This window comes from Coccinella septempunctata, chromosome 9 (assembly GCF_907165205.1).
Source record: "Coccinella septempunctata chromosome 9, icCocSept1.1, whole genome shotgun sequence".
NCBI lineage: Eukaryota > Metazoa > Arthropoda > Insecta > Coleoptera > Coccinellidae > Coccinella > Coccinella septempunctata.
In genome coordinates, this window is record NC_058197.1 from 16,246,906 (window position 1) to 16,272,116 (window position 25,211).

At 37.8% G+C, this 25,211-nt stretch overlaps 2 protein-coding genes across 5 annotated transcripts in view; one reads left to right on the forward strand and one right to left on the reverse strand.

Annotated features, from left to right (window-relative positions):
- Window positions 1-3,719: 3,719 nt before the first annotated feature.
- The window catches only part of LOC123320107 (lysosome membrane protein 2), a 29,086-nt gene continuing 7,594 nt past the window's right edge, over window positions 3,720-25,211 (reverse strand). For 2 of the 4 annotated variants that reach the window (XM_044907288.1, XM_044907289.1), the window contains 10 exons: window positions 23,843-24,052; window positions 16,181-16,272; window positions 15,958-16,118; window positions 9,257-9,398; window positions 8,010-8,216; window positions 7,724-7,950; window positions 5,177-5,343; window positions 4,986-5,107; window positions 4,802-4,927; window positions 3,720-4,747 (listed from right to left, as the gene is read on the reverse strand). In XM_044907288.1, the coding sequence (XP_044763223.1) occupies window positions 4,502-4,747; window positions 4,802-4,927; window positions 4,986-5,107; window positions 5,177-5,343; window positions 7,724-7,950; window positions 8,010-8,216; window positions 9,257-9,398; window positions 15,958-16,118; window positions 16,181-16,272; window positions 23,843-23,900 (1,548 nt within the window). In that variant the 5' untranslated portion in view covers window positions 23,901-24,052 and the 3' untranslated portion in view covers window positions 3,720-4,501. The remainder of the gene's footprint in view (window positions 4,748-4,801; window positions 4,928-4,985; window positions 5,108-5,176; window positions 5,344-7,723; window positions 7,951-8,009; window positions 8,217-9,256; window positions 9,399-15,957; window positions 16,119-16,180; window positions 16,273-23,842; window positions 24,053-25,211) is intronic. The other 2 variants (XM_044907290.1, XM_044907291.1) reach the window with 1 other exon arrangement.
- On the forward strand, window positions 13,512-15,313 carry LOC123320108 (dynein regulatory complex protein 8-like). Its single transcript, XM_044907292.1, has one exon. It carries the CDS (start codon window positions 13,621-13,623, stop codon window positions 14,281-14,283), a length of 663 nt encoding a protein of 220 aa, XP_044763227.1. The 5' UTR covers window positions 13,512-13,620; the 3' UTR covers window positions 14,284-15,313.

Here is a 25,211-nt window from a genome sequence, read left to right on the forward strand (position 1 = left end):
ACGAAAAATAATTCACTTGAAGAAGAACCTTAATTCCAAATCTGAGCTTAGCTTAGCTGAAAAATATTTATTTTGGCTGGCATTATACTTTAGCCGATTGTCATAAGGGGGTAAAGTATAATGAAATGCACTTGACGAGTGAAACTTACCAGAATTTGAATACATAACAATTCCATCTATATCTTGTAATTTTAGGTGAATTCATATATTGGAGTAAGAGTTTTAGTCCAGACCGTTACCGAACCGGTATGCTGTGATATTATTCAGCAGATCGGCACCGGTGGCGGTATGGTCATTACTCATTCATCTGTTCCATGGTATTGAGGTCGTGGAAGCAAGCAGGCCATTGTAATATGTTACTCGTTCAGACTCCAATAAGACATATTATCCTGCATAAATTAAACTTACTCCATAATCTTTTATTTGCAGTAAAGTGACTTACAAGAGTTAGAGTCACAGTTATATATTGAAAAATTTTCACTGATAATACTTTTTTCTTCGTGTCGTCTTTAGATTAAAAATAAAGTTCAATTAGGCTCTTCTCTATCAGAAACTGCAATCGGTTCTTCTTCAAGTGAATTATTTTTCGTTTTATGCCATTTTGAAGGGCAGCAACTTTGGTAGGCATTGCAGCAGAAATAATTTTTTTTTCGTCAAAACTGAGCTCTAATTTGGAATCAGGGACCACGAATTATCCAGAAAACATGTTCGGCATTCTAATATGTGGATATGTTTTCTAATTCTGATCGAAAAACATTCCATTCCTGCATGAAATTTCCACAAATTCTTTTGCTCCGCCATCTAGTACCATTTCAACGAACATCTACTAATCAATTACAGTGATCTATATCCCGCATAGTAGAAACCTGTCTCTCCTATAGAACAGTTTTCTACTGGAGCTGAAATAGAAAACTGTAATGAGCTGGACTATGTTCGGTAAACACCCCCTAGGTGGCGCTACAATAGAATTTACGGGAGATCGAATATGATGTGTTGCATATGCCGATATATTCAAGGCGCTTTTTATCTTTGTCGATTTTTCGTCTAGAATGGAAAAACCTGTTTTCATATTGAAGTGCCGTACATGTTTTCTGGGTAATTCGAGGTCTCTGATTTCAAATCTGAGCTCAGTTTTGACGAAAAAAATTTATTTCGGCTGCTAGGGCCTACCAAAGTTTCAGCCCTTCAAAGGGGCGTAAAACGAAAAATAATTCACTTGAAGAAGAACCGATTGCAGTTTCGGGTAGAGAAGAGCCTAATTAAACTTTATTCTCAATTTCAAGACGATACGAAAAAAAAAGCATTTCCGGCCAAAATTTTTCATGATGTATAGTCTTGCGTTTTTTTCGATCGGAATCAAAAATCCAACTTTTAGATATTGAAGTGCCGTACATGTTTTCTGGATAATTCGAGGTCCCTGATTCCAAATCCGAACTCAGTTTTGACGAAAAAAAATTATTTCGGCTGCTAGGGCCTACCAGAATTTCAGCCCTTCGAAGGGGCGTAAAACGAAAAATAATTCACTTGAAGAAGAACCGATTGCAGTTTCGGGTAGAGAATAGCCTATTTAAACTATATTTTCAATTTCAAGACGATACGAAAAAAAAAGCATTTCCGGCCAAAATTTTTCATGATGTATAGTCTTGCGTTTTTTTTCGATCGGAATCAAAAATCCAACTTTTAGATATTGAAGTGCCGTACATGTTTTCTGGATAATTCGAGGTCTCTGATTTCAAATCTGAGCTCAGTTTTGACGAAAAAAATTTATTTCGGCTGCTAGGGCCTACCAAAGTTTCAGCCCTTCAAAGGGGCGTAAAACGAAAAATAATTCACTTGAAGAAGAACCGCTTGCAGTTTCGGGTAGAGAAGAGCCTATTTAAACTATATTTTCAATTTCAAGACGATACGAAAAAAAAAGCATTTCCGGCCAAAATTTTTCATGATGTATAGTCTTGCGTTTTTTTCGATCGGAATCGAAAATCCAACTTTTAGATATTGAAGTGCCGTACATGTTTTCTGGATAATTCGAGGTCTCTGATTTCAAATCTGAGCTCAGTTTTGACGAAAAAAAATTATTTCGGCTGCTAGGGCCTACCAAAGTTTCAGTCCTTCAAAGGGGCGTAAAACGAAAAATAATTCACTTGAAGAAGAACCGCTTGCAGTTTCGGGTAGAGAAGAGCCTATTTAAACTATATTTTCAATTTCAAGACGATACGAAAAAAAAAGCATTTCCGGCCAAAATTTTTCATGATGTATAGTCTTGCGTTTTTTTCGATCGGAATCAAAAATCCAACTTTTAGATATTGAAGTGCCGTACATGTTTTCTGGATAATTCGAGGTCCCTGATTCCAAATCCGAACTCAGTTTTGACGAAAAAAATTTATTTCGGCTGCTAGGGCCTACCAGAGTTTCAGCCCTTCGAAGGGGCGTAAAACGAAAAATAATTCACTGAAGAAGAACCGATTGCAGTTTCGGGTAGAGAATAGCCTAATTGAACTATATTTTCAATTTCAAGACGATACGAAATAAAAAGCATTTCCGGCCAAAATTTTTCATGATGTATAGTCTTGCGTTTTTTTTCGATCGGAATCAAAAATCCAACTTTTAGATATTGAAGTGCCGTACATGTTTTCTGGATAATTCGAGGTCCCTGATTCCAAATCCGAACTCAGTTTTGACGAAAAAAATTTATTTCGGCTGCTAGGGCCTACCAGAGTTTCAGCCCTTCGAAGGGGCGTAAAACGAAAAATAATTCACTGAAGAAGAACCGATTGCAGTTTCGGGTAGAGAATAGCCTAATTGAACTATATTTTCAATTTCAAGACGATACGAAAAAAAAAGCATTTCCGGCCAAAATTTTTCATGATGTATAGTCTTGCGTTTTTTTTCGATCGGAATCAAAAATCCAACTTTTAGATATTGAAGTGCCGTACATGTTTTCTGGATTATTCGAGGTCCCTGATTCCAAATCCGAACTCAGTTTTGACGAAAAAAATTTATTTCCGCTGCTAGGGCCTACCAGAATTTCAGCCCTTCGAAGGGGCGTAAAACGAAAAATAATTCACTTGAAGAAGAACCGATTGTAGTTTCGGGTAGAGAATAGCCTATTTAAACTATATTTTCAATTTCAAGACGATACGAAAAAAAAAGCATTTCCGGCCAAAATTTTTCATGATGTATAGTCTTGCGTTTTTTTCGATCGGAATCAAAAATCCAAGTTTCAGATATGGAAGTGCCGTACATGTTTTCTGTATAATTCGAGGTCCCTGATTCCAAATCCGAGCTCAGTTTCACCGGAAAAAATTTATTTTGGCTGTTTTTGGTCAATAATTTTTCAGCCCCTGACAGCTACTGCCTGCAACTGAACATACAATGTTAGTATGGCATGGGAGTATCATGTGTTGCCTATGTGAGTGTTTTCAAGGCGCTCTACAACTACTTTTATATTTTCGTTCAAAATGAAAGAACCTGTCTTCATATTGAAGTGCCGTACATGTTTTCTGCATAATTCGATGTCCCTGATTACAAATCTGAGCTCAGTTTCGACGAGAGAAATTTATTTCGGCTGCTATGGCCTACCAACTTTATCTACCTTCAAAAGGGCAGAAATTGAAAATTAATTGACCTAAAGAAAAACCGATTGCCGTTGCTGATAGAGCAGGGAACAGTTAAATAGGGATAGAATAGGATGTTCTTGGAGGTGGTGAAATAAACCCATATTTTCTATAAATATTTATTAACTAATAATGTATTTCATAATCAACTTATAAAAATGCATAAAAACACTCAGTAACAAAATTCTTAGAACAAAAATGAATCAACTAGCCGAAATTCCGACGATTCAATCTTCGAGATTTCCTCAAAACTCCATTCGAAAAGATCCATTTCGGAATTAGTCTAAAACTCTAAAATCACACACATTTACCAGAGAGATTCGACCGAAAATTTGGCCCCAAAACCTTTTCAATTCAACGATAGACTGATTCTGTATACTTAAAACTAATATGCACAAATATTACCTAACCTTATCATGAAATCTATCTAAAAATCGTAGAAACTGTTTACAAAACTTAAAAATATATACAATGAGCAAAATTAGGTGAAAATTTACTCGATTCGAAAATTCCGATTCAAATTGGTCCTTTTGGCGAATTCCAACCACAAATTAGATAGAAATGAGTATGTTTCATAAAAGAATTAGACATTATCACAGTAGCACCAATATTTCTCGATACTTTTATCAATTTTCGAAATCTCGTGTATTGATGACGAAGAATCTTAAAAATTTTCAACTGTTTCATCCCCGGGTGGTTTTTCATGCCTAACAATGTAATAAAAGAATTTGTTTCATTCGAAAATATTGCTTTGTTTCTCAACTATACGTATCTAGCCTGTATTTGGTTCCTGCTGGAAAAAAAATCATCTGGTATATATTTATTCGTTTAAGTAGTCAAATAAGTGAGAAATTTTCGTCCACCCCATAAATTCGGTCCTTGTTTTCCTAGTTTTTATTAACGTTGTTCATCGGAACATCTTTTTCTTTCTTCGTTTGGCTTCCAACGTGTCCTGGTGCTAATTGTAGGGAACTTAACCTGTGCGCCCCCCTGACCAACCTCCAAATGGCCACGAGGAGGAGCAACAATCCAAGCACTATGACCCCTATGGACAGAGCGACGTGCGCCACTGGCGGAACCTTAGTAGCCAACCCCATCAGGTTCGTCATCTGCTTGGGGAGACCGTCCAAACCCTGAAAAATCATCGAGTACAGTAATTTCATCGGGTGGTACCACATTTAAACTACCTCTTCGAACCACATGATGGGGAAGATGATGTCTGGGAACGTAGCCACTTGTTTGATGTCCACAACTTGCGAAACAGCCAAATTGAGTTGGATCCTTGCCTTTGCCCTTAGAGGAGCACCCATGAGCTGTGAAAAGATCGTTTTTAGGGACGTTCCACCATTATTTCACCAGGGGGTTACTCACCGGTTGGACGTCCAGGAAGAACTGATGTTTCTCCGGGTCAGGTGGGGAGATACCCTCAACGGCCGTCCTGTATTTATCGTCGGCCATGTAGAAATGCGGGAAGGACAGGAGCACCGGGGAATCTAAAGAAAAAGACAGTAAAAGAAGGATTAGCTCGCACTATTCGTCGAAATCGAGAAAGAATTGCTCACCGTATTGGCACAAGGAAACGTTGAAGAATCCGGCCGGTGTACAGGGTGGCCCTTGCGGACAGAAACAGTCGTTCTCTGGGTTCTCTTCGACGCCGGCGAAGACGTTGGTGGGCGGTGAAAATCTGTATCCGGGCACGTCGTCGCTGCCTACGATGTCCTTCACGTACCTGGAAAATACAGAAGGTGAAATGGATGAAATTCTCAAATTTATAACTAGAAGAGTTGCTCTTTCAGAATATGTATCGCATTTAAATCTAATATGATTTTCCTGGAAGAAAAATCACTAGTAAGTTGACCTTCGAAAAATTCCCAAAAAGATGGGATCAGTTAAAAATTCCTCAAGACCGAATGGTTGCTCCGAGATGAATGAAATTCTCAAATTTATAACTACAAGAGTTGCTCTTTCAGAATATGTATCACATTCAAATCTAAGATGATTTTCCTGGAAGAAAAATCACTAGAAAGTTGACCTTCGAAAAATTCCAAAAAAGATGGGGTCGGTTAAAAATTCCTCAAGACCGAATGGTTGCTCCGAGATGAATGAAATTCTCAAATTTATAACTACAAGAGTTGCTCTTTCAGAATATGTATCGCATTCAAATCTAAGATGATTTTCCTGGAAGAAAAATCACTAGAAAGTTGACCTTCGAAAAATTCCCAAAAAGATGGGGTCGGTTAAAAATTCCTCAAGACCGAATGGTTGCTCCGAGATGAATGAAATTCTCAAATTTATAACTACAAGAGTTGCTCTTTCAGAATATGTATCGCATTTAAATCTAATATGATTTTCCTGGAAGAAAAATCACTAGTAAGTTGACCTTCGAAAAATTCCCAAAAAGATGGGGTCAGTTAAAAATTCCTCAAGACCGAATGGTTGCTCCGAGATGAATGAAATTCTCAAATTTATAACTACAAGAGTTGCTCTTTCAGAATATGTATCACATTCAAATCTAAGATGATTTTCCTGGAAGAAAAATCACTAGAAAGTTGACCTTCGAAAAATTCCCAAAAAGATGGGGTCGGTTAAAAATTCCTCAAGACCGAACGGTTGCGCCAAAATGGATGAAATTCTTTAATTTATAACTAGGAGTGTTGCTCTTTCAGAATATGTATCACATTCAAATCTAAGATGATTTTCCTGGAAGAAAAATCACTAGTAAGTTGACCTTCGAAAAATTCCCAAAAAGATGGGGTCAGTTAAAAATTCCTCAAGACCGAATGGTTGCTCCGAGATGAATGAAATTCTCAAATTTATAACTACAAGAGTTGCTCTTTCAGAATATGTATCACATTCAAATCTAAGATGATTTTCCTGGAAGAAAAATCACTAGAAAGTTGACCTTCGAAAAATTCCCAAAAAGATGGGGTCGGTTAAAAATTCCTCAAGACCGAATGGTTGCTCCGAGATGAATGAAATTCTCAAATTTATAACTACAAGAGTTGCTCTTTCAGAATATGTATCACATTCAAATCTAAGATGATTTTCCTGGAGGAAAAATCACTAGAAAGTTGACCTTCGAAAAATTCCCAAAAAGATGGGGTCGGTTAAAAATTCCTCAAGACCGAATGGTTGCTCCGAGATGAATGAAATTCTCAAATTTATAACTACAAGAGTTGCTCTTTCAGAATATGTATCACATTCGAATCTAAGATGATTTTCTTGGAAGAAAAATCACTAGAAAGTTGACCTTCGAAAAATTCCCAAAAAGATGGGGTCAGTTAAAAATTCCTCAAGACCGAATGGTTGCTCCGAAATGAATGAAATTCTCAAATTTATAACTACAAGAGTTGCTCTTTCAGAATATGTATCACATTCAAATCTAAGATGATTTTCCTGGAAGAAAAATCACTAGAAAGTTGACCTTCGGAAAATTCCCAAAAAGATGGAGTCGGTTAAAAATTCCTCAAGACCGAACGGTTGCTCCGAGATGAATGAAATTCTCAAATTTATAACTACAAGAGTTGCTCTTTCAGAATATGTATCACATTCAAATCTAAGATGATTTTCCTGGAAGAAAAATCACTAGAAAGTTGACCTTCGGAAAATTCCCAAAAAGATGGGGTCGGTTAAAAATTCCTCAAGACCGAACGGTTGCTCCGAGATGAATGAAATTCTCAAATTTATAACTACAAGAGTTGCTATTTCAGAATATGTATCACATTTAAATCTAAGATGATTTTCCTGGAAGATAAATCACTCTAAAGATGACCTTCGGAAAATTCCCAAAAAGTTGGGGTTCAGTTAAAAATTCCTCAAGACCGAACGGTTGCGCCAAAATGGATGAAATTCTTTAATTTATAACTAGGAGTGTTGCTCTTTCAGAATATGTACCGCATTTAGATCTACGATGATTTTCCTAGAAGATACCAGGGGTTAAAAATATTTGAGCTGTGTATGTTCAGAGTAAACCACCCAAACGTTCTTGGAACTCTTGAAGTCCATCCGAAATCTAGAACATTACCAACCAGCCAACTGCAGACAGTCGACAATGAACGCCAGAAACCCTTCAGCACCCCTATAGTTAAAAAAAAAACAAAAATACTCACACCAGAGGGAGCTTCCTGCACAAATCCTTGTCGTAAACGTACAAAGTAGTGTTCTTGGTTATGTCCGGTGGAAATATGGAACCGTCTGAACCCTTGAGGCTGTTACACTTGTCAGTCTTGTAATGGCTCAAGTGGCTTATCCCGTTGAACTTATCTATAAGACCGTACTGCGTGATATCATCGGCCCCGGTGAACACCGTAACATTGTCCTTGGAGGTGCCGTTTTTCTGCAAAGAAAATTCTGGGTTTAAATCGTCCTCTAGAGGCTCCAGGTGTAGGTTCTTACGTTGTACAAGAGCCCAAACTCCTCGTAGGGAAGTTTCTGCTCCTTCGGGACCACGTCCTTGGCCAGCTTCAACAGGGGATCTTCGTAACCCCAGAGCAGTTGACCCACCGTCACTTCGACGAAGGGTTTGATCTTCAGGATGTCCATGATGCTGGCCATGGCTAGCCTGAGGAACCTGGCTGCGTGTTTGGACTGCGACGTTGCACTCTGAAAGAAAAAATCGACTCGTTATGATTCACAGTGTAAGGCACGGAAAAATAACGAAATGGTGGATGCTCCCAGGGCTATATAAGCTCACTGGCCAAATTCATTCACCATTTATTCCATCCTGCCCTCGTGCAAGTATTGGAGAATGCAGAAGACCATCAAACGATCATTTTCCACAATCATTCACGCCCTGTATATCACGTATCGATCAAAACATTCATAGACCATCTTTTAACCCATCATGGCATAAAACTAGACGTAACAAATTGATAAAACGTTTTCGAGAATTTACGAATAATATAATGCATGTTTTATGTACGATCCAGATTAGGTCTGCACGCATAGAAAGTTTATCTGCAAGCCATTTATTCAACAATTATCGAAGCGCGATTGTTATATGTTGTAACCACTCTATACCCATTTGAATATCCGTTATCTACCGATAACCGTGTTCGAGGAAAATGGCGATACATTTCTGCGAATATATGTCGCCAAAGTGTCATGTTACGCTTGTAAAAAGCCACCTCCATCCGTCTTTAAACCGAATTTACCCTCGCTCAACTCTGATGATGTGACAAAAAGTCCGAAACCAGTCGAATCTTCGGTTATTCTGGCGATTCTTTAGGTTCGTCGTTTCCACGTGTCCATTCTGTCGATTATTCTAACGTGTGTCTGTCGAAATAAGTCGTTCTTTCGCCATTCAGATCAGACGGAAGTCAAATATTACGTCGATTCGAATCGATACGTCCATAATGTGTGCATGGCCGTCGGCAATTCCTCAACGTCGATCCTTATGGTACGGGAAATCGAGAGATATATTTGCCGTTTGCTTTCTCCAAACAACTCTGCGCTCTGTCATAACTGTTCGGTCATTTTTCGACCGACTTTACTCCCTTTACATAACGACGTATACATTTCGTATAATTTATAGCCGAGTAGGCTGTGGAAGTTTGGAATACGAAACGTCAACTGTCAAGATTCCATGGCCTACTGGAAATTCAGTTTTTTTTTTAACGCCGTCTCATGGGCAGTCAACTTACCAGCATAGGGATGTTGGGCACTACCACAACATCGTCCTCGGATCCAGCCGATTGGCTCTCGTCGAATATGTAGATTTTTTCTTGGTTGAAGGTGACAGTTCCATTATCGTGGAATCTGAGATTCTTTTTCTCCCACGTCTCCCTGAAAAGAAAAACAAAAAAAGAATTACTTACAATTACTACCCATTTGATCATCTTTGGATAATAATAAGAATTGCGATGGATTTCCTTTGGATATTGCAGATTTTAATGCTTCCAGTGGATGTCCACTGGATATTTTTAAGTTGTAACAAGGAATTCAATCGGATATGGCAGAAAGCAATGCATCCAACGGATATTCTTTGGATATTTTGAAGATACCCTAAGGATTTCCATTGAATAATGCTTCATGAACAGTATCCAGTGGATGTACATTGGATATTTTCAAGATGTTCAATGGATGTCCATTGGATATAGCAGATTTTAATGCTTCCAGTGGATGTCCACTGGATATTTTCAAGTTGTACCAAGGAATTCGATTGGATATTGCAGAATGCAATGCATCCAACGGATATTCTTTGGATATTTTGAAGATACCCTAAGGATTTCCATTGAATAATGCAGCATGAACAGTATCCATTGGATGTACATTGGATATTCTCAAGATGTTCGATGGATGTCTATTGGATATTGCAGAATTCACTGTACACAGTTGGTTAACTTTGGATACTAATAAGAAGTTTTTTTCTAGCTCTTATAGTTCTCGAGATCCCCTCAGTGGACAACAGTGCCAACCCTGCACAGCGGTACTGTGAACTTGATCCAAGAACAACAAAAAGTAAATTTTCTCTCAAATATCACACTATTTACATACGAAAAGGCAAAAACAACATCAATTCGCGATTAAAAAAATCGATTCCAGATACTCTAGAATCCATACAGGATGGAATGGAAGGAAACGAAACAAGTTTTTTATTTCCCCCATCATAAAAGCATTAGAAACGTATTTTTCAATGTTGTGATAACTTAGAACACTCAGAAAATGCTTGAGATAATGCAACTTATCTTGAACTAATTCCTTTGGAACGAGACCAGTCTAGATATTCCGAAATGGACCGGTAGCGATTGTGTAATTTCACGTCTATAAGTATAACCACCTGTATTGACGTTCGAAATGCGTTTGCGAAAGGTCTCCACACGTAGCTCGTGAGCGAAAAACAGGAAACTCGAATGAGAGGAATTCCTCAATTTTTTTCATATCGAAGGAATAAGCAGCGCTCCTGGATGCCTTTCTAAGCTGGCGGTACTATTCTCAGTGGTTATTAAACCATGAGATAAGATCGACAACAAGCTGAGCTATGATCCAGCTATATTATATGGAAGATCGTTAAGAAATATGGGTGTTTGTTGGGCTGTGACTGTTGGTAGGAAGCAATGATGGCTTCCTCCATGCAAATTCAATGAAAAATGATACTACATCAACATGTATCTCAATAAAGATTTCCCTGGGCCCATAACCTGTTCAAAAATTGATTAGGGCGTAATTCATGAGGAATTTTCGTGAATAGCTCGGAAACGCCCTGTATTTCCAGTATTGAGGGAAATTAGCTTTCTGGAAATTCCGATTACTGCGAATAAGTGTCTGGCAGAGACGGAGCTCTCGTTCCAAACCAAGCAGCCACTTTCTACGACTCTACGCGGCCTCTACTTTCTTTTTACGTAACGTACAACGGGAATGTAGGTAGATGGACTGAATCATCGGAGATCTACGACCGATTTAATTCTGTAAATATTGTACGGACGTAACCCGTTGTCCGCGGACGTTCTTCTGATGTTGGGAAACGCCTTCGACTTATGATAAACTGGTCACTTCGTTCGTTTTTCACGCAGATACGCAATTTCACGGTTCCGCAATCGCTCAAGTTCCAGTTACACACATAATACTCTGTCACGTAATGATTTTATTATCATTTATCTCGAGTTTGTACGCTGGTGAACGTACCAAGTGATGGAGAAAAAAAGGACGCCCTGTATATATGAGAATGTCTCAATGAGCTTTAATTAACATTGCAAACAATAGGTCTGAAACATCTTCTTCTCATTTCGTAACAGAAATGTGACAGTCAATACATGTAAAACCATTGGACAATCAATGGATGTGTGGAAATCCTTTGAAAATTTTATAGATATCCAAAATGAACATCCACTACTATACACGTAGTTCATTGTGCAATAATCATCCAATCGAAATCCATTGATATGTAATGAAAATCCACTGGCTGTAGTTCATGCTGTATTATCCAATGGAAATCTATTGGATATCTTAAGGATATCTCCCGAATATCTTAAGGATATCCAATGGACATCTATTGGAGGCAGTAGAATCTGCAATATCCAATGGGAATCCATCCGAATTCTTAAGAGTATCCAAGGATAATCCACTGGGTATAGTGCATTCTGTAATATCCAATAGAAATCCATCTAGTATCTTGAGGATATCCAATGTTCATCCACTGGATGCTATTCATACTGCATGAATCTATAGAAATCCTTAGGGTATTTTCAAAAATATCCAACGAATATCCATTGGATGCATAACTTTTGCTGCAATATCCTATGGACTTCTTTATAACTTGAATATATCCAGTGGACATCCACTGGAAGCAGTAAAATCTACAATATCCAAAAGAAATCCATCTAACATCTTGAGGATATCCAATGTTCATCCACTGGATGCTGTTCATGCTGCATTATTCAATATAAATTCTTAGGGTATCTTTAAAACATCCAAAGAATATCCGTTGGATGCATTGCTTTCTGCAATATCCAATGGAATTCCTTGGTATAACTTAAAAATATCCAGTGGACATCCACTGGAAGCATTAGAATCAGCAATATCCAATGGAAATCCATCGGAATTCTTAAAAGTATCCAAAGATAATCAACTGGGTATCGAGCATTCTGCAATATCCAATAGAAATCCATTTAATATCAAGAGGATATCCAATGTTCATCCACGGATGCTGTTCATGCTGCATTATTCTATAGAAATCCTTAGTGTATTTTCAAAAATATCCAACGAATAATCCATTGGATGCATTACTTTTGCTGCAAAATCGAATGGACTTATTTATAACTTGAATATATCCAGTGGACATCCACTGGAAGCAGTAAAATCTACAATATCCAATAGAAATACATCTAACATCTTGAGGATATCCAATGTTCATCCACTGGATGCTGTTCAAGCTGCACTATTCAATAGAAATTCTTAGGGTATCTTTAAAACATCCAAAGAATATCCGTTGGATGCATTGCTTTCTGCAATATCCAATGGAATTCCTTGGTATAACTTAAAAATATCCAGTGGACATCCACTGGAAGCATTAGAATCAGCAATATCCAATGGAAATCCATCGGAATTCTTAAAAGTATCCAAAGATAATCAACTGGGTATAGAGCATTCTGCAATATCCAATAGAAATCCATTTAATATCAAGAGGATATCCAATGTTCATCCACGGATGCTGTTCATGCTGCATTATTCTATAGAAATCCTTAGTGTATTTTCAAAAATATCCAACGAATAATCCATTGGATGCATTACTTTTGCTGCAAAATCCAATGGACTTATTTATAACTTGAATATATCCAGTGGACATCCACTGGAAGCAGTAAAATCTACAATATCCAATAGAAATACATCTAACATCTTGAGGATATCCAATGTTCATCCACTGGATGCTGTTCAAGCTGCACTATTCAATAGAAATTCTTAGGGTATCTTTAAAACATCCAAAGAATATCCGTTGGATGCATTGCTTTCTGCAATATCCAATGGAATTCCTTGGTATAACTTAAAAATATCCAGTGGACATCCACTGGAAACATTAAAATCTGCAATATCCAATGGAAATCCATCGAAATTTTTATACGTACACCCTGTATCTCGAAGACGAAACGTTCGAGATCCCATCTTTATGGGACTTTTTCCTTAAAACAACTCAAGGAATCTCCCCTCTTCGTTTGTACCTCCAATTTGGGAACACACCCTGTATAAACTCATCGGCACAATTCCAAATAGAGTTCGAGCATTACAAAAAGCTATACGAGGCATCAGTCGATATTAAACCTTGATTCCGAAGCGTTTGTAACAGATGGACCCTTTCTTGAGTCATTAGACTCTCCAAGGTTGAATCTTTGTCATGTTCAATTCTTTACAATTTAGCCTCATTGTTTGAGCAGTGTATTTCAATCACCATTTCCCCCCACTGACGTCGCCATTTGACCGATGAAAAAACGTCAATTGACTGATCAAAAGACGCACGTCAATCTTTCGAAGTACCCCCTTCAATTTCAAATCCCCAGTGAGAAACCACACCGATATGCAACCCCCATACGAGGAGGAGGACTCCGAGATACCCGTGCCGGTAGACAACGACCTCGAACTGCGCATCCACGACATCTTCATGGCCCACGACCCTTCAGGCAACAAGACAGCAGACTCTGAAACCCTCGCCATAATAATAAGGGCCCTGGGCCTCTTCCCCACCAACGAGGAGATCAGGGAGATCGTGGAGAAGACCCAGAAGAAGAACCAGCCGGGCACAGTACACCTGGTGAGCTTCCTACCCTTCATCGCCGGTGAGATAAACAAGGGCAGGTACAAGCCGGACAAGGTGGAGGACCTACTGGCGGCCTTCCAGAGGTTGGACGGGGAGAATCGAGGGTACCTCACCAGGGAGCAACTCAAGGGGTTCATGACGGAATACGGGGAGCCCCTGGACGAAGAGGAGATGGAGGAGATGCTGGAGGTGGCCTATGACGGCTTCGACAAGAAGGTCTATTACGAGGAGTTCGTGAACAAGCTGTGGTACAAGCCGAAGGGGGAAGATGATGTATTCGTGTTGGCTCAAAGAATTGAGGCTGAAAAACCACCACCTCCTGTCGAAAGCAGGAGAAGGTTCTCCCAGCTCTTCACGTCACAGTCGAACCTTGCTAGGTCCACCAGTCAGTCGGCAGCTGCAGCTGATTCGTCCAAGAAGTGACCTTCATATAGTCGTGATGTTGGATGCAGAATAAATAAATGTTTATGTTGTATAGTTTATAGTTTGGTGAGGTCCCTGCGACTTTTAGGTCTATTGTACCTTCCATAAGGGCTGTTCTAACAACTGAGTCCTCTACAGTAGCTCCAGAGTTCCAATGGACTCCTGGAAGGGCTTCCAGGAGGCTAATTCCTTGTCCAAGACATTCCTTGCATTTTGGATCTTGCAGTTTTGAAATTCCGGAGGTATTTTTTGGCTTGATCCATTCCTGGAGGATTCTTCCAGAGTGTTACCCTTTTGGTTTATTCCTTCTCCAGAAACTCTTCCTTATGGGAGCATTCTCCTATAATACAGAAAGGCTCTGGGCCAATAAGTGACGTTTGCGAAGAATTTTTCAATATATCCTCGTAGAGATTGCACAATAACCAATCAACAATGATTCCCTTAGAATTGGCAACAATTCCTAATTTTCGATCTTGTTGGGACGCCCTGTAACACTCCGGTCGATGTAAATTGAGCGATCAGAGGAGAATTTAGTTATTTACGGTGAAATTTCGGAAAATACCACATAATTCATACTTTCTGCACGATCATCAAGAAGAACAATGAACATAATGACATAATTTTAACAAAACGAACATATCTCCTCAGTTCATCTATTATTTCGACACCGATTCACTACTGGCATCGCTGATTTTTTCCAACGCGAATCTATTGTTAGTTTCCGATCTTAAAACTGCAAAACAGCGTGTCAGTTCCCACGTCTGAGCGTCCTTCCTCAACTTTTCCTACGTCCGATTTTTTTTGTTATGTATTTATGTATATATAAAGTTACGTAAGGCCAATTCAGATGGTATTTGTTAATACAGATGCAAATGCTCGATTGCGGTTGGTTTCTTTCTTCAATTCGCTTGGATTCATTACTTAATTTGTGTCAATTGTAGGGTAGTAGCGTAATTTTGAGGTGAGTCAGTCGATGTTGCCAATCCTGTCGTCTAGGAAATTGTTGAGCGCATTTCATTGATGGGACACCACAGAAATTTGGGGTTTTGTTTCTCTACATCTATTTTATGTTTCTAAGATGTCCCAGATATATCCCACGAGGAGTATCCTAGATACAATAACTATACGTTTCCTCATCAAGGTACGTTTTTGGTATACACCAATAACCTTAGGACAAAAAGTGTCTTATATATCCAAAAAATATCCCAGGATATAAATAAACTTCCCCAGAGATATATCCCTGGGATGAGCTAATCAACCCTTGATTTTCACCAGTTTATTGGTGGATATCCTTGGGATGTTCCTAGGGTAAGTATTTTGAATCACAATCCTGGGATACCTTCAATATAACAACTCCTGGTCACCTTCTGGGGACCAACTTATTCGTCTCTGAGGATCACTGAGACATCCTCGAAATATCTTTGTATATATTATGCGAGATATTCCTGGGATACCCTTAGAAGGCATCACTGAAACACCGGGTACACTGTATATCCCTAAATCTCTTGGATACAAGATCCCAGCTGGATATATCTGGGATATTTCTTATGGAAATCACACTGGATATCCAATAGATATCCCAACACTTCAGAAGGTCTTCGGAAGAGCTCTTCACAAGACAGACAGACAAAGCAGTTGTCAAAGTCCGTTATGGCTCCATATCCACATACTTACACATAAACGTAGGGTCCCAGCTCCTCCACGATGGGTTTGGAGCCGTTGTTGAGGAACTCATCGGCGTTCGTCACGTTGTAGATATAGACCTTTATCGTGGGTTCCACCGGAGGTTTGGCCCACCAGCCAAAAGCTTGCGATCCGTTCCGAAGGACTATTTCCTGAAAACGAGGAGGGAGATGAGCATTTCGGGATATCGGTTCGGATATTTCTGTGGACTTACATGATGTATGACTAGTTTGACCCAACTAGGGAAGAATATTACTACTAATATGCCGAATATGACGGTTCCTACTGCAGCAGCGACCACGAACCCTGCAACAAAAAAAAAAAGATAAAGATAAAGAAAACAATGAAAAGAATTTATACCATCACATGACATTTTTCTTAAGTTAACTTTATTATCGTTATCCTACAGATAAAAAAATCCAGAAAATAGTCGACCTAGACGAATTCTATTTGGAAAATGAACCTAATTAAAAGGCTAATCTATATAAAAGGCCGATCTATGTGAAAGGCTGATCTTTGTGCCATTCAGAAAATGAAATTGGGTTTAATAGTAATTAATAATCTCCAAAATTCAAGAATCTATCTCAAAGGCTTTCATCCTGAGAAAGGCTAATCTTTATAAAAGGCGTACCTATAGTAATAGTGAAATTATCTAGAAGGCAAGTTCCATTTGAAGATTGAACATAATTGGAAGGCTATAATCTTTATAAAAGGCTTATCATTTTGCAAGTCTGAAAATGGAATTCGGTTCAATAATGATTCTATCAAAATATATAATCTATCTAAAAGGCTATCATACTGAGGGTAACTTTTCTATATAAAAGGATTCTCGAAAAACATATACCTGTTGTCAAAGTGAATTTGAGTAGAAGACTATCTGAAAAGAGAGTTTTGCTTGAAGATTGAACCTGATTAAAAGGCTAATCTATATGAAAGGCTAATCTATGAGAAAGGCTTATCATTGTAAAGGTCTGAAAATGGTTCAAATGATCCTATCAAAATGGAGAATCTATAGAAAAGGCTATCATACTGAAAGTGACTATTCTATATAAAAGGCTTCTCGAAAGACATACCTATTGTAACAGTGGATTTGAGTAGAGGGCTATTTGAAAGGCGAGTTTTACTGAATCTGATTAAAAGGCTATTTTATACGACAGATTGATCTATGTGAAAGGCTAATCTTTTAGTGCAAGTCTGATAATGGAAACTAAGTGAATTCACCTAGTAGTATTGGCGAATCTATATTAAATAAAGGTTGATCAATATAAAAGTCTATAAGGCTAATATATCTGAGAGTCAAACGACCTAAAAGGCAGTTATTCTGAAAGGCGTATCAGTGTAAGGTGCATTCTAGAAATCTATAATCTGGATAGATTAAAGAGCGTGTAAACAGATCATCGTTAGGAATTTTTGGGTCACCAGAACAGCACAAATCCCATGAGAAATTTCATAATAGCTTTTTCGCATATACTGCACATATACATGATGACACCTCGAGGTATTCGCATTGTTTAATCGATACGGCGTGTTTGTAAACCAGCGTGGGAAAACACCTTTTAGCAATACAGCCTTTGTTTTCCTTCGCTTTCGATTAATTGCATCAATATAAATAGAAATAGAGGCGAATTCGAAATTCATCAGAGGATGAGTCTTCCAAATCGAAAGCCAGATAAAACCTTTACAGAAATGGAGCTTTCCATCAAGATTCTACACAGAGGACTGTCGTAACGTTTAACTAAAGATGAACTGAAGAAGTCGGAGTGAAGACACGAAATCTGGGTCAACACAATACTGACAGTGGGTGTCGATGGTAGTCTAGAACTCTTGCGTTGTTTGAAAGCGGCCAAGCAGAAATATCCTATTGAAATTGATGTAGGTACATGACACAAGGGCCTCAAGGCGTGACCTAAGTTTTGAATAGCTTGGTAGTAAATTCTAATTCCCTGTCACCCTGTATATTTTAAACATGGAGGCATCTACCTGTTTCGTAGATCCGCTTCTAGATTTTTTTTCGAGCGAAATCATCTACATACTGTTCAAGGTAGCCATACCCTTCAACAGTGGATCGAGCATTCTCTAGAGTCTAACATCGGCGGTTTGACCTTTACAGCCATCTCTCATCTGACCGCGGATATCAATCAAGAACATCTCTCGCAAAACCAGATTCTAATCGTTTTAATAATTCATTGATTTTGGTGGCGAAAATTGATACTCTATGCAAGGCAAGCAACAAAAAATATATAACAGTTTTGAACTATAAAATTTCTAACTGTCCAACTATAAAAACCGTTACTTTGTGGTAATCAGAGATTGAGATTGGCAGAGACTCTGCAGCCTAAAGGACCTACAGGCTACAGGGAGAGTCTGTGACTTAAGGTCAACTGAAGCACTTTTTTCCTACACCATTTTTTCCGATCCGGCCCTGATAAAAAGATGCAGCAATTTTAAGTTTTCGTAATGAGCTGTGCCACCCCTGGAAAATCAAAATTCCCTTCAGAATAACAAGCTAAATCTGTGATACTACACATCTGTGGATCTTTTAAACAGAGTTGCATTCAGCCAAAGTACCCAATTTTCCGAAAAGTGTTTCTTTTGACCTCAAGAATCCACTGTTAAAATATTTATACGAGTCAATGGCTCACCCTGTATATGTAAAAAGGCTGAATTAAGAACCAAGAGCAAACTGCCATCAGTTTTGGAGTTACCAACAATGATCAAATAAGCCTCCTTCCTATACCCTTTCAGGGCAAGGAACGAGTTCTCAGGTACAAATTTATTCAAAGAAAATCAGTCACAACAATTTTATTACTATCCTATTTGTTTTTCGAATTTCGCTCGAATTGTAATTAAATTTTAACGTTTACGATCGTAGACTTCCGCATCAATCTATTTACCACGATTTAAACGTTCTGGAATAATAACAAGGTATATAACGAGGAAATTTCGAGTGGATACTTTGAAACGAAATAAAAAACTTTGTTCAACATGTTGAAAATAGCATGTTAATTCGGTTCCACTTATCAACGAGTCGATAATAAGTAAGTGAAGCGCAAAGTCCAATTTCAGACCGAAAATAGTCTAGTTTAGCCTAGTTAGTGGGTTTAGTGTTCAAAGCAAACTAAAATATTCTTTGTACAGATTTCTCAATTGCATCCCAAAGACATTTCCCACCATTAACATTCCCTTTGTTGCTTTTATTATTATTCCAAGAAAGAATAACCGATTACATCAATTCAAAAGCCATTCATGATATTTATTCCTTCTACACCAAGATGCCCCCATCAATAAGAGGGGTGTGATTATGATCGAATGAGGGATACAATAACCAATCGCATAATAATATGAAACATTTTATTAATCCACCGTAACGACAAAAGCCCACATCACCTTTAAATTCTTCTTTGTCACTGAATTAGTCCTTAATCTAGCTCAATTAAAGTCCTGACCTCACGTACGACCTAGGGCTACTACAGAGCTGTTACACTGATCAATTCATTCGAGAATTCTCCAGAGAGATTATAAAATTATTCTCCACTTCAAATCAGGACCAGAAATCCTGAAAATTAAAAAGAGAATTCGCATCCAAATATTTTTTAAACATCAGCAAGAACGTCCATAAAAGAATTCACTTTCAACAAATCGATTTGCCATCGTAATGAGTAATTAGCAATGATTGCACAGACATTGTTCATCAAAGCTTGAGGCTCTTAAGTCTTCTCTAGTCAAGTAACCATGACGAGAAGAAAGTAGAATAATGCAAAGAAGTACAATTTGCTATACGAAGGTGATTTCCATTATTACTGCCACTTCTTGTGCGCAGAAAGTAGAAATCGATTGTAGTCTATCTGAAACTTCCCAGTGATATCATGGAATAGGGGAAAAAATTGAAAAATTCTTCTCCCTTAGTTCAAGACAAAAAAAACATTTGTTTACTTCATTTTATTCTGAAAAATAAATCACTAAATGTATTCCTTTTGGTATTTTTTTAGTACAGGACTAGCAGCTTGGGCAGAGTTGCTAAAAAAATTATGAAATGAATTTCATAAATACCAAGGCCAAAAACACCACTCTTCGCTATCGCTACTTTGGCTGAATGCAACTCTGTTTAAAAGATCCACAGATGTGTAGTGTCACAGACTTAGCTAGTTATTCTGAAGGTAATTCTATTTTTCCCAGGGGTGGCACAGCTCATTATGAAAATTCACGATGGCTATATCTTTTTATCAGGACCGAATTGGAAAAAATGTATAGGAAAAAAAGTGTTTCATTTAACCTCAAGAATCTACTGTTAAAATATTTGTACGAGTCAACAACACCCTGTCTTCTTGCTTTAAGGTGCAATTTGAACAAACTCGAGGAAAAACTGAAAAGAAAATGTAAAGTGTTGGTTGTCTCCTCATCGTTGAAATAACATACAGATACACGGAGATGCCAGAAAACTTGTTTGTTCATCTCGTAAAATATCTACAACCAACCAGTTATATATCCAGCAAGCTTGGACCTTTATTGTAACTGGAAGATTGAAGGCGACCAGTTGGAGCCGGTTTGAAAAAGGATAAATAGTTATTAATTTTAAAAATGCTGAAACTACATTCCTCGAAATGTTTCCAAGGACGATGGGAGTGGATCGAAAATTATAAAAACAGAATGATAAGTAGAGCGAAAATTTTCGAAACCAAACTAAATCACCAGACAAAGGAGAACCCATATCTGACACACAAAGTAAAAAAAAAAACTCAAAAACCCTTTACACCCCTCTCACTCACAGGGAGCATAACAAACTTCCACTGTAATCATCCAAGACTTGCTGTATTTTTTCTTCATTTTGCCCTAAGCGAAATTGTTCAACAACAGTGGAGCAATTTCCAGAATAAATCAAGAATTCCAATCACATATAAGGAGCTGAGAGGTCACTTGATATACCGTGGTGACCTAGAGAAAATATGCCACTCTAAACCATCTCTGTGACTCAAGCATGTTTGCATTATATTCCGAGAAGAAAAATTTTTATGGATAGATAGACTTGAAGATAGGAATGACTATGATTATCCTCTAAGCTCTCTAGAGAAAGACATAGGCAGATAAAACTTCGCAAATCGAGCATTTCTATGATTTTCAGGAATAAAATGGTACACGACTAGTCCCATGAGGAACACCCTTAGCATAATTGTAATTCCGAGTCGTAATTAGCAGTTTACGCTAAACAAGGCAATCATAATCAGCATTAAAATATGCGTTTAGAGTCCTTCGACCAATTTGCTCGAAACAAATGGTTTCCTCTCGAAAAAAACATCGACCGATCGAAAAAACAAAGTTCCAACAACAACCTTGACCGTACAAGTTTTGGTCAGCGTTGTTGAAGACGGGCGAAATTGACCAGAAAACAAGACGATATAAAAAAACGAATTCGAAACATGGCAAGGAACTGACGAACTCTCTTCGCTCGAGTACAATTACATCCTGTAATGTCAGTGATTCATTATCGTTACACGAATGGATATTTTTTATGCGGACGTTTAACTCATTTCCCTTGAATTTTGTACCCGTCCAATACGGTGACGTAGTTGCGGAATTATTATTACAGGAATATTTTAATTGACATCGGAATGATGGGTATTTTTTTTCCGATATTAATCTTACGGGAAATTACCGTCGAAAAAAACGTTTTAATGTGCGAGATTGGAGTAAATAACGAGATGGTCCATCAAAACATCGCCATTTGTCGTAACGCCACCTTAACAAACCAGATTCTTACAAAACGACTTAATTTCCAGCAGAATACCGAAGATTTCTCGCTTTCCTACCGAAAAACGCACGCGCATCGCCTTCCTTACATAACCGCGGCCATATATAAGAACCGAACTGATTACCATACATTAAAATCATACATAACATCGATTGTGTGTGTATGAATATCGGAAACAGGAAAAAATTTCACTTCGTCGAAATTGCCTCAGTACTTTCTACGTACAATTCGACGTAAAAACTCAGCCATGTATGAAATCCTACGCGGATTGTCGAATGACAAGACAAATCGGCCGTTTTCCACGGTCCTGCAGCCATTAATTGGCCTAATACGAGAAAAGTTGCATAAAAATAAGATAACGATGCGCAGTCACCCATAAAACACGATATAAATCTATGCGAATTGACATAGAAAATCTTCAAAAGTCACGTCAAAGGCGTAAACGTCAAATTTTGGCGGGAAACCGAAAGAAAACATGGCGTCCAAAGGATTCCTTAACAAATATCGATTTCATCAACTTGAAGAGTAAACAACACACAATTTGGCAATTAATGAAAGACGTAACTTCGTTTTGCAACACTTTATCGGGTCTCACGAAGATCGGAGCTAGACTAGTTCCATCTTGAGCGTTACGAAAATTTCCTAGATTATAAAACTGACAAACGTCTATATCGAAATACCCAAATAATTCGATAAAAATTAAAATTTCAGAGCGATCTGTGCCAAGGTGAACAGACACGCACATGCTGTAGCGCGCGTTTTGAAAAGGATCTGGGAAATTATCCTTGCCAGTCGGAGAATGTGCTTGAATATCTAATGTCGATGATGTGTTTGTATAGCTGAAGGTCTTCATGAACAGTCACTTTCCATGCAGCGAAGAATCTCTAACGAGGAATTCTCGATTCATACAAGTCTTTTTTTTGGTATAAGTAATGGTAATAAAAAGTTTTTTTATGGTGTTGATAGAATCCGAAAAGCATTGCGACAAGTTTACACGTTTTTAGGGCGTCGATAATGGGTGTTTAGACCCAAATTCGGACGTTCAAAACAAGGTCTAGTCTTGAAAAAAAAATTCTGTGTGTGTGTAACGCATTGTTGTGAACACGCTATAAGTCGCAATATTGAATATACTCGTTTTCGAGTTGGTTTATATTCATCCTTCAAATTCGAAAAATTGGGTAATTGGGCTGAATGCAACTCTGTTGAAAAATCCACAGAATTATAGACATCATTGACATACAGACTCTATGTCTCTGATAGACATAGAGTATATGTCTATGTCTATGATAGACATAGACATGGAAACATGTCTCTATGTCTATGATAGTCATAGACATGGAAACATGTCTCTATTTCTATGATAGACATAGAGTATATGTCTATGTCTATGATAGACATAGAGACATGTTTCCATGTCTATGTTTTAAAGCATAGACATGAAGTCTCTATGTCTATGTTCAGAAGGGTTGTCATTATAGTGCTCTATGTTTGTTAGCTTAAAAAAGAAGAAGAATGTTTGATGTTCAAAAAAATGTCATATATGAAATGGGTTTAATCTGTGGATTTTTTAAACAGAGTGTATTAAAGTTCTGTGGTTAGTTTAGCGGTATAATTTGAATCTTTTCACTATTATTTTAACGAGTCCTGTTTTGGAACATCCTCTCTACGAAGAATTGATACCAATCAAGTGAAATTACTTCCTTTCGCATCCGAAGTAAGAGGCAATCTTCGAGAAAAATCATGCAGTCATAAATGAATCATGAAAATTTCGGGAAACATAGGGAGGAAACGGATAAAGGCAAAACTATCGCATCAATAATGTTTGATTCGATTAGTCATTCATTGTAGGTACCAATGGATCTCGACAATGGTCTCCGCGTTAGTCATATCATGCAAATTATTTTGTTATATTCCTTTCAGTTCGATGAATGATTATGAGCCTATTTCACTTTGTCGCTAAGGATTCGATATCATTTCGATTGGATTCACGTAATAATCACCACAGGAAATACAGTGCCCAGATTAAATCCTTCTTCTAGTAACGGATGATGAATTAATTCCCAGAAAATTGGGTGTAGAAAAGATCCTTTCTTTCATCAACACTTAGCATATAATGAATTCTTGACTTACACCACTTCCTAAGGAACGCGCTCGATAGTTTAGCGCAAAGCTTTTCTCTTCCCTTCATTTTTGGACGATTTGTAACTCGAACAAAGTTAAAAAAGGGATGAAACGCACCAAACAGCAACACTTGTCACTTCACATACACAGAATATCACTGATCTCCACTCCAAAAAGTGTGGTGATTTTATTTTTGGTTGTAGGTGACCCTCTTGTTATCTGAAAAATAATAATATCTGATTAATTGTGAAGAAAAATTGGGGGAAAATATTTTTAAAACGTCCGGGAACCACGATTGCAATCGGTTGTTTATTTGTGAATCCAAATATACAGGATGTGAATGAATATTGGGAAAAATTCATGTTGTCAAAATATGGTGTGGTCTTCCATAGAATTTTATTTTAGCAATCCCTCTGCTCAAATAGAGCCCCCTAAAGACGGCACCTAGTCCTCATTTGATCTCAACTTCTTGAAACTTCTTGTAGAAAAATGAGCTAGATGAGTTAGATTGATCCATCCAAGACCAGGGGATCGAAAATCCTCCATATACAGGGTGACTGATACAAATATTCTGAGAGTAGATTTTTGAGCTCAAAAGAACCTCTCAAAAGACTCACTCTGTATAGATTTAAGCACACATTCTGTTTGGAAAGTATTCCCACTCTCGACAAAATTGTTTATTGTTTAGAAATTTCAATTTGTTACGTGCCATAACTCGGTTATTAATATGCACTTTAAACAGCCATTCGTCATGTTTGAAATACCTTAACAATTAAACTGCCATCTGACCAATCTATTGATAATTTACCATGTTTTATATGGTAGGGTAGAAAGCGCATTTAAGGAAGAAGAAGGTACATATATACCTTCCTTATAGAATATCCCAATGTTGCTACACTGCTACGGATCGTTATCAATCTTTCAAAAGTACTGTTTCGCGATGAGTTGAGGTTTTCCATATGATGCAGGTGAGTTCAGAAAAAGGAAGTGGTCAACCCAAGAAAACACAAAACCCCAGAGTTATTTGGTAATGTTGAAAATATGCCGATACGTGTTTTTTATCTGGCTGGAGTCTATGTTTTGGTATATAAAAAAAATTATCTGTGATATTCGGAAAATTGGGTACGTTGGCTGAATGCAACCCTGTTTAAAAGATCCACAGATGTGTAGAGTCACAGATTTAGCTAGTTATTCTGAAGGAAATTTTGCTTTTCCAGGGGTGGCACAGCTCACTATGAAAACTTAAAATTTTTCCAACTACCTCAGATTCTTTGGATTCTTGTAATGAGACTCAATGAAAGCTATGCTTTTCACACTTTTCTAGGAACTTTTTCTCAAAAAGTGCGATGATTTTATGGTTGAACCTTGTATCTATCAC

Coding starts and splice junctions, on each gene's coding strand:
- LOC123320108 (XM_044907292.1), top strand. CDS start 13,621: ATGCAACCCCCATACGAGGAGGAGGACTCCGAGATACCCGTGCCGGTA.